The 13,695-nt window shown below is 40.7% G+C and overlaps 2 protein-coding genes across 2 annotated transcripts in view; one reads left to right on the top strand and one right to left on the bottom strand.

Moving 5' to 3' along the window:
• MCPH1 (microcephalin 1) overlaps positions 1 to 13,695 on the bottom strand; it is a 298,662-nt gene that overhangs the window by 181,190 nt on the left and 103,777 nt on the right. The gene's annotated exons all lie outside the window — the stretch shown is intronic.
• The window catches only part of ANGPT2 (angiopoietin 2), a 47,508-nt gene that overhangs the window by 28,978 nt on the left and 4,835 nt on the right, over positions 1 to 13,695 (top strand). Inside the window, exons 5-7 of the mRNA XM_040428548.1 lie at positions 5,479 to 5,609; positions 11,758 to 11,859; positions 13,506 to 13,672. Coding sequence (XP_040284482.1) covers positions 5,479 to 5,609; positions 11,758 to 11,859; positions 13,506 to 13,672 — 400 coding nt within the window. The remainder of the gene's footprint in view (positions 1 to 5,478; positions 5,610 to 11,757; positions 11,860 to 13,505; positions 13,673 to 13,695) is intronic.

Genomic DNA, 13,695 nt, shown 5'->3' with positions numbered 1-13,695 from the left:
TACATATACAAACGGAAAATACAAATGTGATAGCACTCTGCATCCAGCATTCTGCCCTGCCTCCATGCTGGATGAGGCATTTGTGTACATTTTGGCCAAAGCGTAATAAGCCACTCACCACGTCAAGGTCGCCTCTATTGAGTGGTCCCTAACACTAGTTCCTACCTGTTTATGGGCCATGACAGCCACACAAAGTCCAGGGAATGCAGGTCAGCATGCACGCCAAGCACACTCTGCTTTTAACCCCGTCCGGTGCCATTACAGCTTTCATCGGATCCAGGGATGCAAGTACCAACATGCACGCTGAGCCCACCATATACTTCTCCTGGAGCCAAATGGCTACTGGTAGGTTCTATATAACCAGACTCAGTTTTATACTGACTTTAAAACCAGCCTCCAGGACAGATTGACTGATCAGGTGTGCATGACTGCAAGGAAATCGCCACGCCTCCAATATATACTACAAAGAAAAAATGTGGGGGATTGAGTCAGCACAACCTGTATGTAGGTGCACATCACTATGGCCAAAATGTACACCAATGCCTCATCCAGCATGGAGGCAGGGCAGAATGCTGGATGCAGAGTGCTATCACATTTGTATTATCCTGAGGATAGGCTATCAATATGTATCAAAATTAAAATCCCAGAGAACCCCTTTAAGAGAGTCCCTATAAGGTCTCTCATTGGACTCATCTCCCTCGCAGCGCTGGCACTAGCTTTGGGGTTCAGCTTGTCAGTATTATAAATGTACTGACTGTCAGCTCAGAAGTGACAAACAGGGAATTCAGTGAGTCTGTCACTACACTAATCAGTGGGGGCAGCATACTATAGGTGATAGGTTCCCTTTAACATTCCCTAATGAATGATTGTTTTGTACCTCTATAAAAAAATATATATATATTTTTATAAAAGGCGCGATAGCGAGAAGTTTCTCTTTAGTGAGATAGCAATACGTTGGCAGAATTTGCTTACAATCTAATGTGTACAACTAAGAAAAAAACTCATCAACTCATCAAAAACTGTGCACAATACACAATGGCTCATACCTCTCTGTGGGAGTTTCAGACACAACTCCATTGAAAAACCTTGATACAGACTAGTTCTGTCTTGAAACACGTAAACGTCTGTATAAGAATAAAGTCTTTTGAACCACCTCAATTATCTGAAGTTCTCCCAAAGGACAGACCCTGCATTTTCCACGTATCTTCTGATGAAAGAGTATGCATGTTTATAGTGGAGTAAAGGGAGATCGATTCTGGATGAATGAACCAATAGTTACAGTATCTCATCTGAACAACCAGATATAGTTAATGGGGTTTTTCAAGATATTTTTACTGATGACCTATGCTCTGGATAGGTCATCAGTATCTGATTCGTCGAGGTCCAACACCTGGGACCCCTGCTGATCAGCTGTTTGAGAAGGCACTGGCGCTCACAGTAGTGCCACAGCCATCTCTCAGCTTACCAAGCACAGTGCCGTACATTGTCTAGCCGCTGTGCTCGGTATCGCAGCTCAACCCAATTCATTTGAATGGCACTGAGGTTTACTTAGGCCAAGTGACTGATGAAAGTGATGTCACATGGCCTAGGGAAAGATGCGAGAAGGCCGTGGCGCTACTATGAGCACCATTGCCTCCTCAAACAGCTGATTGGCAGAGAGCCGGACCCTCAATCACATACTAATGACTTATCCAAAGGATAGGTCATCAGTAAAAATATCTCGGAAAACACTTTTAAGTACGTATAATATGGCCGAGGATGATTCAAACAACTTATGCGCATAATATTTTTTCTATTGTTTCAAAGTGTGATAAATGGCTGTGTGCCTAAAACAGCAGAAGATCTAATGTAACATTGTACAACAATTAAATGAGTAATGTAATAAATTACTGTGTATGTGTGCTCCACACACCAAGTAAACATGTGTTTTATCACCTGATATTCCCTTTTAAAATCTTTTTGAAATTATGGGTTTGAATAGAAAGCACTAAAAATATAAATAAGTTGTCTGGTGAAAACAAAATTTTGGACTGAGCCGTTGTGTTTTTCTGGACGGATACCAAGTAAGATTAGCCTAGCACAATAACAAAGCTGTTATTTCAAGTGTTCTTAAACTTTGGATCACAAACTTAAGAACATAATACTTTCCAGAAACAGATGGGTATTATATTTAGAAATTGACATGGTGCCCTGTAAGATATTGGTATTTATTTAAAACAGGAAAAAATAAAATAAAGAATAATAGTATTAGCAGATTTTACAGAGTTGCAAAGCCAAAAAATATACTGGGGGAAAATGTATATACTTACCACCTATGAAGACATACAACTTCTCTTACAGGGAACATGAATAAACCAGTCAACATGACACACTAATTGCAAAGTACAGTTTTTGGATAAAAAATAAAAATAAAGTATGATCATGACTGTCAGAATATTACAATAGACTATGAATCTGAAAATTAAGTAACGCCTTATAGAAACATAGGAACATAGAATGTGTCGGCAGATAAGAACCATTTGGCCCATCTAGTCTGCCCAATATACTGAATACTATGGATAGCCCCCGGCCCTATCTTATATGAAGGATGGCCTTATGCCTATCCCATGCATGCTTAAACCCCTTCACTGTATTTGCAGCTACCACTTCTGCAGGAAGGCTATTCCATGCATCCACTACTCTCTCAGTAAAGTAATACTTCCTTATATTACTTTTAAACCTTTGCCCCTCTAATTTAAAACTGTGTCCTCTTGTGGTAGTTTTTCTTCTTTTAAATATGCTCTCTTCCTTTACCGAGTTGATTCCCTTTATGTATTTAAAAGTTTCTATCATATCCCCTCTGTCTCTTCTTTCTTCCAAGCTATACATATTAAGGTCCTTTAACCTTTCCTGGTAAGTTTTATCCTGCAATCCATGTACTAGTTTAGTAGCTCTTCTCTGAACTCTCTCTAGAGTATCTATATCCTTCTGGAGATATGGCCTCCAGTACTGCGCACAATACTCCAAGTGAGGTCTCACCAGTGTTCTGTACAGCGGCATAAGCACTTCACTCTTTCTACTGCTTATACCTCTCCCTATACATCCAAGCATTCTGCTGGCATTTCGTGCTGCTCTATTACATTGTCTTCCCACCTTTAAGTCTTCTGAAATAATTACTCCTAAATCCCTTTCCTCAGATACTGAGGTCAGGACTGTGTCAAATATTCTATATTCTGCCCTTGGGTTTTTACGCCCCAGGTGCATTATCTTGCACTTATCCACATTAAATTTCAGTTTCCAGAGTTCTGACCATTCTTCTAGTTTTCCTAAATCCTTTTCCATTTGGCGTTTCCCTCCAGGAACATCAACCCTGTTACATATCTTTGTGTCATCAGCAAAAAGACAAACCTTACCAGCGAGGCCTTTTGCAATATCACTTATGAAGATATTAAACAAAATCGGTCCCAGTACAGATCCCTGTGGAACCCCACTGGTAACATTACCTTGTTTTGAATGTTCTCCATTGACTACAACCCTCTGTTGTCTGTCACTCAGCCACTGCCTAATCCACTCAACAATATGGGAGTCCATGCTCAATGACTGCAGTTTATTGATAAGTCTTCTATGTGGGACAGTGTCAAAAGCCTTACTAAAATCTAGATATGCGATGTCTACTGCACCTCCACCGTCTATTATTTTATTCACCCAGTCAAAAAAATCTATAAGATTTGTTTGACATGATCTCCCTGAAGTAAACCCATGTTGTTTTTCATCTTGCAATCCATGGGATTTTAGATGTTCCACAATCCTATCCTTTACAGTTAGTGAACCCCTTACATTATGTTGGCAGCATATACCCATTTTACACAGGAAGATGTGCTGTCGATAAGAAAACTATTTTTATGCCCACATAAAAGATCTGATAGAATGAGTATTTGCTTGTTTTTTGGCTGATCATTGTCCTGTTAACACAGGGCAATGATCAAAAACAAGCATTCTTATGAACACCCATCCATCTAATCACTGGTCTGTGTAAAACAGCCATAGGATTTTGTATGTTCTCCTCTTGTTTGCATGGGTTTGCTTTGGGTACTCCGGTTTCCTCCCACACTCCAAAGACATACTGATAGGGAAATTTAGATTGTGAGAACCACTGCGGACAGCAAGTGATGATAATGTCTTTAAAGCACTGCAGATCATGTCAGCATTATATTGGCAAAATAATTAAGATTTACACAGGGCAAGCTAAGACTAGACAATCGAAAGATGCTCCAGGATTTATCACAGTGGACTGTCTAGTCTAAGTTTTGTACTACCTATTAGTTGGCTTACTTTGCAGCAGAATTTTGTCCAAAATTCTGTTGCAGTGTCACAACTTAAGCCATGTCCCTTTGTGCTGAGCAATGCCCACTTGCTGAGCGAGAACATTTAGAACACTTAGAGCATGACACATCAGCCAGAATACTGGTACATTTTCTTAATTATAAATAAGAGCTAATGGGGCTGCAACCCAGCAGTGAGGATTAGGTAAGTATGATCACCAGCACAGGTCCGGCCATGCTGTGGGGTCAGTAAAAACATCATAAAGTTGAACAGCCCCTTTAAAGATTTATACAGTCACTGAGTGAAATAAATACATTTCATTGCTGTAATTATGCTTTAAAAGGGAACCTGTCATCAACTTTATGCAGCCCATACTAACGGCAGTATAAAGTAGAGACAGGTGAGTTGATTTCAGCGGTCTGTCATTTAAAAGTTAAAAGTAAGTGGTTTCCGAGAACTGACATCACAGTCATTGCAGACCGGGCCTGGAAAAGAGTCCCGGCCACCTGAGAAGAGTCATGGTTATTCATATATTCCTGCTCTCCTGCCCACCTGCTGATGACTGACAGTCTTCTGCCTAGTTTTCTCCCCTTCTCTCTAGGAGAGAACTGCCAATCATCAGCAGATGGGTGAGTGCAGGAGATTATGAATAACCAGGACTCTTCTCTCGTAGATTTGATTCTTTTCAAGGCCTGGGCTGCAATGATTATGATGCTGGTTCTCAGCAACCACTTACTATTAGCTCATGAGTGACACACCGCTGAAATCAGCATTTCTGTCACTATTGTATGCTGCCCTCAGTGAGGTCAGCATAAAGTTGATGACCGGTTCCCTTCAAGTTTCCAGATTTACCAGCATAGCACAAAACTCTCTGTTGAAAACCTCAAAAAAATTGTGTATGTTGAAGCATCAAATCCATGGCTAGAGATGAGAGAAATTGTGTTTTCAAGTTCAGCGTAGAAGGTTCGGGCTATCTAAGAATTCCGTTATGGATTCCGCTACCACGGACCATAACTCAATCCTTAATGGCATAATGCCATTCTTAGATAACCCAAACCTTGTACGCCAAACTTGAACACACAAGTTCGCTCAACACTATCCAGGGCTACTAGAAGATATTTTAGACAGTTCAGATGGTTGCTGATCTATATAAGCCTCTGTTTTATTTCATTTTAGCGCCAATATCCTCATTTCTTGCCAAAGAAGAACAAATAACCTTCAAAGATTGTGCTGAAGCATATAAATCAGGACTGACCACAAGCGGCATCTACACATTGACGATTTCAAATACCACAGAACAGGTCAAGGTAGGCAAATTCCAAGCATACATGTTGAAAGAGGCGTACTTAAATAGTAATGATTATTTCTCTTTCGGTACAGTGTAAAACATCTGATTCTACATGACCCAACAGAATATAAAGAAGGAGACAATGCGTCTCTACAATAAAAATATAATCTGATCATTCACCAGAATAAAACAGACTTAAAGGCTTTGTCAGAGCTTCAGTTTTTGGGGGGCAATAAAATCTCACCACTTCATCCTGTGCACCGGGCTGTGATGTAATGTTTAGGCAGCAGAAGTAACATCTCGTTTAGCTTGCATCAGTGGTATATGTTACGGAAAAGCTTATGCATGGGAAACATGTCACCACTGCAGCCAGTTACTGGATATTGATGAGAGGAGACTGGGAAGCTGCAACGGGGAGCGAAGAAGACGGAAACAAATGACTAAGATTACGTATAATTCTTTCTACAGGACCAGCCATATTAGGGAAGGAGGAGGGGGGAGTCTGCCCAAATGACCCCTTTAACAATATTATATGATAACTGAACAGGGTAAGGGGGCTAAACCTTTGCCATACACCAAGGCAGCGGCTTCTCACGTGGCAAGAAAGAATCATCCATTCTGAAATCCAACAAGCCAAAACTTTTCAGAATGATCAGTTGTGTATGGGGCCCCTCAACAGTAGTGAGCAATCTATACACATTTTGTTGTCCCCATTCACATTCCTCTGCACCAGGGCTGTCTAGCCAGAACTCACAAACATTCTCCCATAAAGCGCTAAAGACAGTTCCCCTGCTTATTGACATGATGTGAGTGGGTGGTGATTTAGTGGATGGTGACACCACAAACAGATTTCTCAAGAAAGGACTTGATTTGGTCATGAAAGAGCTGTCTACTCTTCCTAGACCTAGGGGTGTCTGGACTACAAATCCTCACCACCTTGGAACATTTTCACAACAATTAAAGAAAAGGAAAGGGTACACTTCTTATTAGTAATTCAAATAAAATCAAAGAGCTCTTAAGGGCCCTGCAGCAGTCTTACTTTCTCCAACAGTTGTCCTCTTGGGAACAACCTTTTTTGATGTGCATCTGCAAGTCATTTAACACCTCTGAAGATTTAGGGTTTTGTGAAAACTGATGACTCAATGTATTCAAGATTTGTTTCAACACTTGGTAAAGCTTCTATATATTATTAATGCTTGGTCTTATAAAACACAGATTTTATAGTATATATATATATATATATATATATATATATATGTAGAAGACTAAAGTATTTTGGACAGCTCATACTCAACACATTATGTAGACATAGCAGCTTTATAAGCTAAGGGTTTGACCATTATTAATAAAACCGAATTACAAAAGAAAGAAAAAAAAACACCCCCAAAAGCCTTTAAGTCTGTTATTACTAAAACTACAGGCTTCTATTGGTACCAGGAACCGTTATGCGAATATTTGACCTTTATAATGAGTACAGTATTAGAAAAAGCTCCAATAAGATCTGTCATTTCACTCAAAGGATGATATCTGGTGACCAATACCTTCTGTATCATGTGCTGATCTGGAGACAGGTCATTTAATCTTCTTCACCGACGTCCAAATCTAAATTCAAGCAAGCCGATTGCTAGTTACCAACAGGATAAATTTTGCTGGTTACCAACAGCATGAATGTTGGTAACCAGCAAGAAAACATGAAATACCTCATAACAAAGTAAAGCAAAGATTTAAAACGGTGAAATATAGTAAATTGAGCAGATGCACTTAAATTGTTCTCATGTTGTATAGACCATTGTAGCTATACAAATAAAACTATACAAATAGTATATTCAATATACTAGTATACAGCTGTATCAAACGGCGGACTTGAGCATATAATGTGCAAATATACACCACTAGTGCATTTTGATCCATCTGCCACTAACTTGTCGTTTGGTGGAGCAGGGATCGGCAACCTCCAGCTCTCCACCTGTGGTGAAACTTTGGCTCCCAGCATGCACACTTGCTTGGCTCCTCTCAAAATTCATACAGAATTGAATGAGGCATGATGGGCGTTGTACAGGGTGGGCCATTTATATGGATACACCTTAATAAAATGGGAATGGTTGGTGATATTAACTTCCTGTTTGTGGCACATTAGTATATGTGAGGGGGGAAACTTTTCAAGATGGGTGGTGACGATGGCGGCCATTTTGAAGTCGGACATTTTGAATCCAACTTTTGTTTTTTCAATAGGAAAAGGGTCATGTGACACAAACTTATTGGGAATTTCACAAGAAAAACAATGGTGTGCTTGGTTTTAACGTAACTTTATTCTTTCATGAGTTATTTACAAGTTTCTGACCACTTATAAAATGTATTCAATGTGCTGCCCATTGTGTTGGATTGTCAATGCAACCCTCTTCTCCCACTGATAGCAACACCGCAGGAGAAATGCTAGCACAGGCTTCCATATCCGTAGTTTCAGGTGCTGCACATCTCGTATCTTCACAGCATAGACAATTGCCTTCAGGTGACCCCAAAGATAAAAGTCTAAGGGGGTCAGATCGGGAGACCTTGGGGGCCATTCAACTGGCCCACGATGACCAATCCACTTTCCAGGAAACTGTCTCCCGATCTGACCCCCTTAGACTTTTATCTTTGGGGTCATCTGAAGGCAATTGTCTATGCTGTGAAGATACGAGATGTGCAGCACCTGAAACTACGGATACTGGAAGCCTGTGCTAGCATTTCTCCTGCGGTGTTCCTATCAGTGTGTGAAGAGTGGGAGAAGAGGGTTGCATTGACAATCCAACACAATGGGCAGCACATTGAACACATTTTATAAGTGGTCAGAAACTTGTAAATAACTCATGAAAGAATAAAGTTACGTTAAAACCAATCACACCATTGTTTTTCTTGTGAAATTCCCAATAAGTTTGATGTGTCACATGACCCTCTTCCTATTGAAAAAACAAAAGTTGGATTCAAAATGGCCGACTTCAAAATGGCCGCCATGGTCACCACCCATCTTGAAAAGTTTCCCCCCTCACATATACTAATGTGCCACAAACAGGAAGTTAATATCACCAACCATTCCCATTTTATTAAGGTGTATCCATATAAATGGCCCACCCTGTAGTTTCAACACAACTAAAGTAGCAGAGGTTGCTGACCACTGTGGTGGAGGGTGCGTGGCAGCAGGTCTTTAAGTGTACTTCTTATTGAAAACAATGTTATATGAATCAAGGGTACAATAGGAGACAGAACACCGTTAAATATCTTGTTAGAAAAAAAATGTCTCTTCCTCCACTTATCCAGCTCCTTTCTTCTGCCAAACTGTTTACTCACTCTAAATTCTTATTTTTGCTTGTACTACTGATTTAAGAAAAGTTATTTAGAATTGAAGAACACTTTAACATACTGAACACAGCCTATTATCTCTGTATATTGCAGTATTTAAGAACTCTATTCATATATCAAAGAAATCTGAAAACGTGCATGGTTGAAACACTTCTAATATCACATGACATCATATTTTTTTTTAAAAGAAACATGTTTTTATCAGCATCCTATGGCATTGTGTGTTTGAGCAAGTCATATAGTGAAACTTTGAAATGGAGATCCTGTTTTCATTTTCCATTGTTTATGCTGTTCAGATTGCATTCACGAGATGCTACCAGACAAGTGCCTTATTTTGTTTCCAGAATTCCCTCTTGTTTTTTCCTAACCAGCCTAAATGGCTTCCTAACCGGCAAGGTTTAAGAAATGTGAGGCCATGCATCAGGGGGAGGAAGGAATAAAATATCTTAGGTCCATTATAAATATGCAGCACTTCTTAAAGGGGTTCTCAGGGAATTAAAAAAATGCTTAAATATTATTTTATTATAAATATATTACCAAATACTCCTATTAGTACACACAAAACCTGTCCTAATCACACAGCAGGACAAGTTACTTCACAATGCTGAGCTAAAGAGCTGCCTCATCCTCCTCTCTGTTCTACTTGTCAGGAATTATGATCCTGAATACAGATAAGATCTTCAGATGAATCTCTGTAGGGATGGGAGACATGAAGTACAGAGAGGAGAGTGAGGCTAATGAGCAGCAGCACTTGCATGCAGTCTCCATTACCACAGTCTGTCCTGTCCGTCCTCTCTGTACTTCATGTCTCCTCATGAACTCTGTTCCTACAGACATTCGGCTAAAGATCTTATCAGCTGTATTTAGGATCATAATCCCTGTGGAGTAACTTGTCCTGCTGTGTGATTAGGACAGGTTTCGTGTGCACTAATAGGATGGCAGCCATTTTATTTTTCCCAATGATTGCTCCCTAGACAAAACAAGACATTATAACTAATGAAATGTATTTGGGAATATATTTATCATAAAGTATTTTAATTTTACGAATTCCCAGAGAACCCCTCTAAAGTGAAAATATTACTCTGTTAATGTCTAAAACATTTAACCAGTTTCTCAGCAGCCAAGGTTCTGGTCAGAACATGATATGCCCACTACTCCATTATTGCAGAGATTCAGCAGTGGTACAATATTGTACAGTTATTTGTGTGAAATTTTCCTAACTAGATTCAGTTGTCTTTGTTCTCTTCCATGGGGCAATATCACTAAATTTAAAGTGCATCTGTCAGCAGATTTGTACCTATGAATCTGGCTGACCTGTTGCAGGTGCGCTTGGTAGCTGAAGGCATCTGTGTTGTTCCCATGTTCATATGTGCCCGCATTGCTGAGAAAAATTATGCTTTAATATATGCAAATTAGCCTCTAGGAGCAACGGAGGTGTTGCCATTACACCTAGAGGATAAGCTCTCTCTCTGCAACTGCCGCACTCTCTCCAGGGCCAGGCAGTGTAAACGAGATCACACCTGGTCTTTGTCAAAGTGCAAAGGGTGTGGCAGTTGCAGAGAGAGCTGAGACTCTAAGGCCTCTTACACACGGGCGTTGTGGGAAAATGTGCGGGTGCGTTACGGGAACACCTGTGATTTTTCTGCGCGATTGCAAAACATTGTAATGCGTTTTGCACTCGCGTGAGAAAAATCGCGCGTGTTTGGTACCCAAACCCGAACTTCTTCACAGAAGTTCGGGTTTGGGATCGGTGTTCTGTAGATTGAATTATTTTCCCTTATAACATGGTTATAAGGGAAAATAATAGCATTCTGAATACAGAATGCATAGTAAAATAGCGCTGGAGGGGTTAAAAATAATAATAATTTAACTCATCTTAATCCACTTGCTGGCGCTGCTGGCATCTCGTCTGTCTCCTTCTGTGGTGAGAATTCATTCCAGGACTTTTGATGACGTCACTCCGGTCATCACATGATCCATCACCATGGTAAAAGATCATGTGACGTACCATGTGATGACTGGAGTGACGTCATCAAAGGTCCTGTAACTGTACTTAATGCTCACCACAGGTCCTATTCAACAAAGGAGACAGAAGGAGATGCCGGGCTACGCGATCAAGTGGACTAAGGTGAGTTAGATTTTTTTTTTTTTAACCCCTCCAGCGCTGTTTTACTATGCATTCTGTATTCAGAATGCTATTATTTTCCCTTATAACCATGTTATAAGGGAAAATAATAATGATGGGGTCTCCATCCCGTTCATCTCCTAGCAACCGTGCGTGAAAATCGCACCGCATCCGCACTTGCTTGCGGATGCTTGTGATTTTCACGCAACCCCATTCACTTCTATGGGGCCTGCTTTGCGTGAAAAACGCACAAAGAGGAGCATGCTGCGATTTTCACGCAACGCACAAGTGATGCGTGAAAATCACCGCTCATGTGAACAGCCCCATAGAAATGAATGGGTCGGTATTCAGTGCGGGTGCAATGCGTTCACCTCCCGCATCGCACGTTCACCTCCCGCGCGGAATACTCGCTCGTGTGAAAGGGGCCTAAGAGTAATGGCAATGCTTCCAGCTCATTTGCATATATTAAAACCAACATAGATGCCTTCAGCTGCCAAGCACACATGCAATAGGTCAGCCAGTTTCATAGGTACAGATATGTTGACAAAAGCCCTTTAAATATATCATTATAGATGTAAGATTTTTTTTTCCGTTTTACTTTATATTTAAAAGACATTTCACATTCCATGTTAAAAATTTCACACAACACATGAGATTTCACATGAGATTGAAATAGTAATAACAATTTATGCTCTTATTACAGACATACTGTGACATGAAAAGTGGAGGCGGAGGGTGGACCATCATTCAAAAACGCTTTGATGGAAGTGTGGATTTCCACAGAACATGGAAAGAATATAAAAAGGTAGAGGAAAAAGACAACTTTTGGCATGTGGTTGTGCATAGAAAGGAACATCTAAGATAGAAAATACAATAAAAAAGAAATCACCTCAGCTTTTTCTAACTGAAAGGGGTTGTCCAGGATTTAGATGTTGATGGCCTATCCTCAGGATAAGCCATCCGTATCAAAACAGCGGGTCTGACCCTCTACATAACCACAGATCAGCTATATCAGCTGCCGTTCACCATGTAGTGGATGAAGCTGGTAACTACAACTCTGCTGCCATTGCCGTGAATGAGCTACAATAGGGGTCAGCGACCTCCGGTCTCCAGCTATAAAATTCCAAGTCCCTGCATGCACACTTGCTCACCTTTATTTGGAACTCCCTTAAATGTGAATGGAGCATGCTAGGAGTTTTAATTTCCCAACGGCTGGAAAGGTTATTGACCCCACAGCTATAAGGTAACGGCTAATCAGCAGAGGTGCAGGGTGTTGGACTGATGGGATATTGATGGCCTAGTTTGAGGATAGGCCATCAATATCAAAATCCTGGACAACTTCGTTAATTTCCTCTTCTTTAGCCTATTTTTTTTTCTAACATTGCAAATTAAACTGAGAAATATTTTTAACAATTTGTCTATATATGACCCAGGAGATCAGCCACTACCCTCCCCCCCCCCTTTTCGTAATCCGGGGTCAGTTTGTAAGGCAACTGACTGCAGCAGGATACCTCCTGCTCCATTCTTCCTTCAAAGAGAGAAAGCATGTCCAATCCCACCTTCTTGGACATGCCCCATACCATCAGAAATTGACCACCTGAAAATTGAAGAGCTCACAAGAAAATTAACCCCTTTGATAGAGTTGTACAAGTCTGTTTTAGGATGATGTAGATACTTCAGAAGACTAATAAACAATGTTGACAAGTTAGGCTACTTTCACACCTGCGTTTAGGTGCGGATCCGTCTGGTATCTGCACAGACGGATCCGCACCTATATGCAAACGCTTAGATCCGTTCAGAACGGATCCGTTTGCATTACCATGAACAAAAAAAAAATGCAAACGGATCCAAACGGTAATGCAAACGGATCCGTTTTGACTTTACATTGAAAGTCAATGGGGGACGGATCAGTTTGAAAATTGAGCCATATAGTGTCAACTTCAAACGGATCCGTCCCCATTGACTTACATTATAAGTTTGGACGGATCCGTTTGCCTCCGCACGGCCAGGCGGACACCCGAACGCTGCAAGCTGCGTTCAGATGTCCGCCTGCTGAGCGGAGCGGAGGCTGAACGCTGCCAGACTGATGCATTCTGAGCGGATCCGCATCCACTCAGAATGCATTAGGGCAGTACGGATGCGTTCGGGGCCGCTTGTGAGAGCCTTCAAACGGAGCTCACAAGCGGAGCCCCGATGCTAGTGTGAAAGTAGCCTTAATCATCTTTTTACTTTATCATTAATTTCAAGGTTTGGTTTAACTCAAAGAATACGTTTTTCTAACTAGAATACTGCTAGACCGTAATGGATGAAGTAAAAATGAGCATGACTTGTGCATACCGTTTCTTAAAGCAAGGCAGAGATGACGCAAACCTAGCTAATATGCAGTAGTGATTTCTAAACTGTATTATGCATAGTAACTTAGAGAATTATAATACTACTACTATGTTCTAGGGATTTGGTGACCCTTCTGGAGAATATTGGCTGGGCAACGAGCTTGTCTCACAACTGACAAATCAACAGCGTTATGTTCTGAAGATTCAGCTTAAGGACTGGGAAGGAAATGAAGCCTATTCACTCTACGACCAGTTTTACATAGGAACGGAAGCCCAGAAATACAAGTGAGATTTTTGCAAGAGTCTGT

Source organism: Bufo bufo, chromosome 4 (genome assembly GCF_905171765.1).
Source record: "Bufo bufo chromosome 4, aBufBuf1.1, whole genome shotgun sequence".
Taxonomy (NCBI): Eukaryota; Metazoa; Chordata; class Amphibia; order Anura; family Bufonidae; genus Bufo; species Bufo bufo.
Note: the sequence above shows the minus strand (reverse complement) of the source record. Positions and strands in the feature narration are given on the sequence as shown.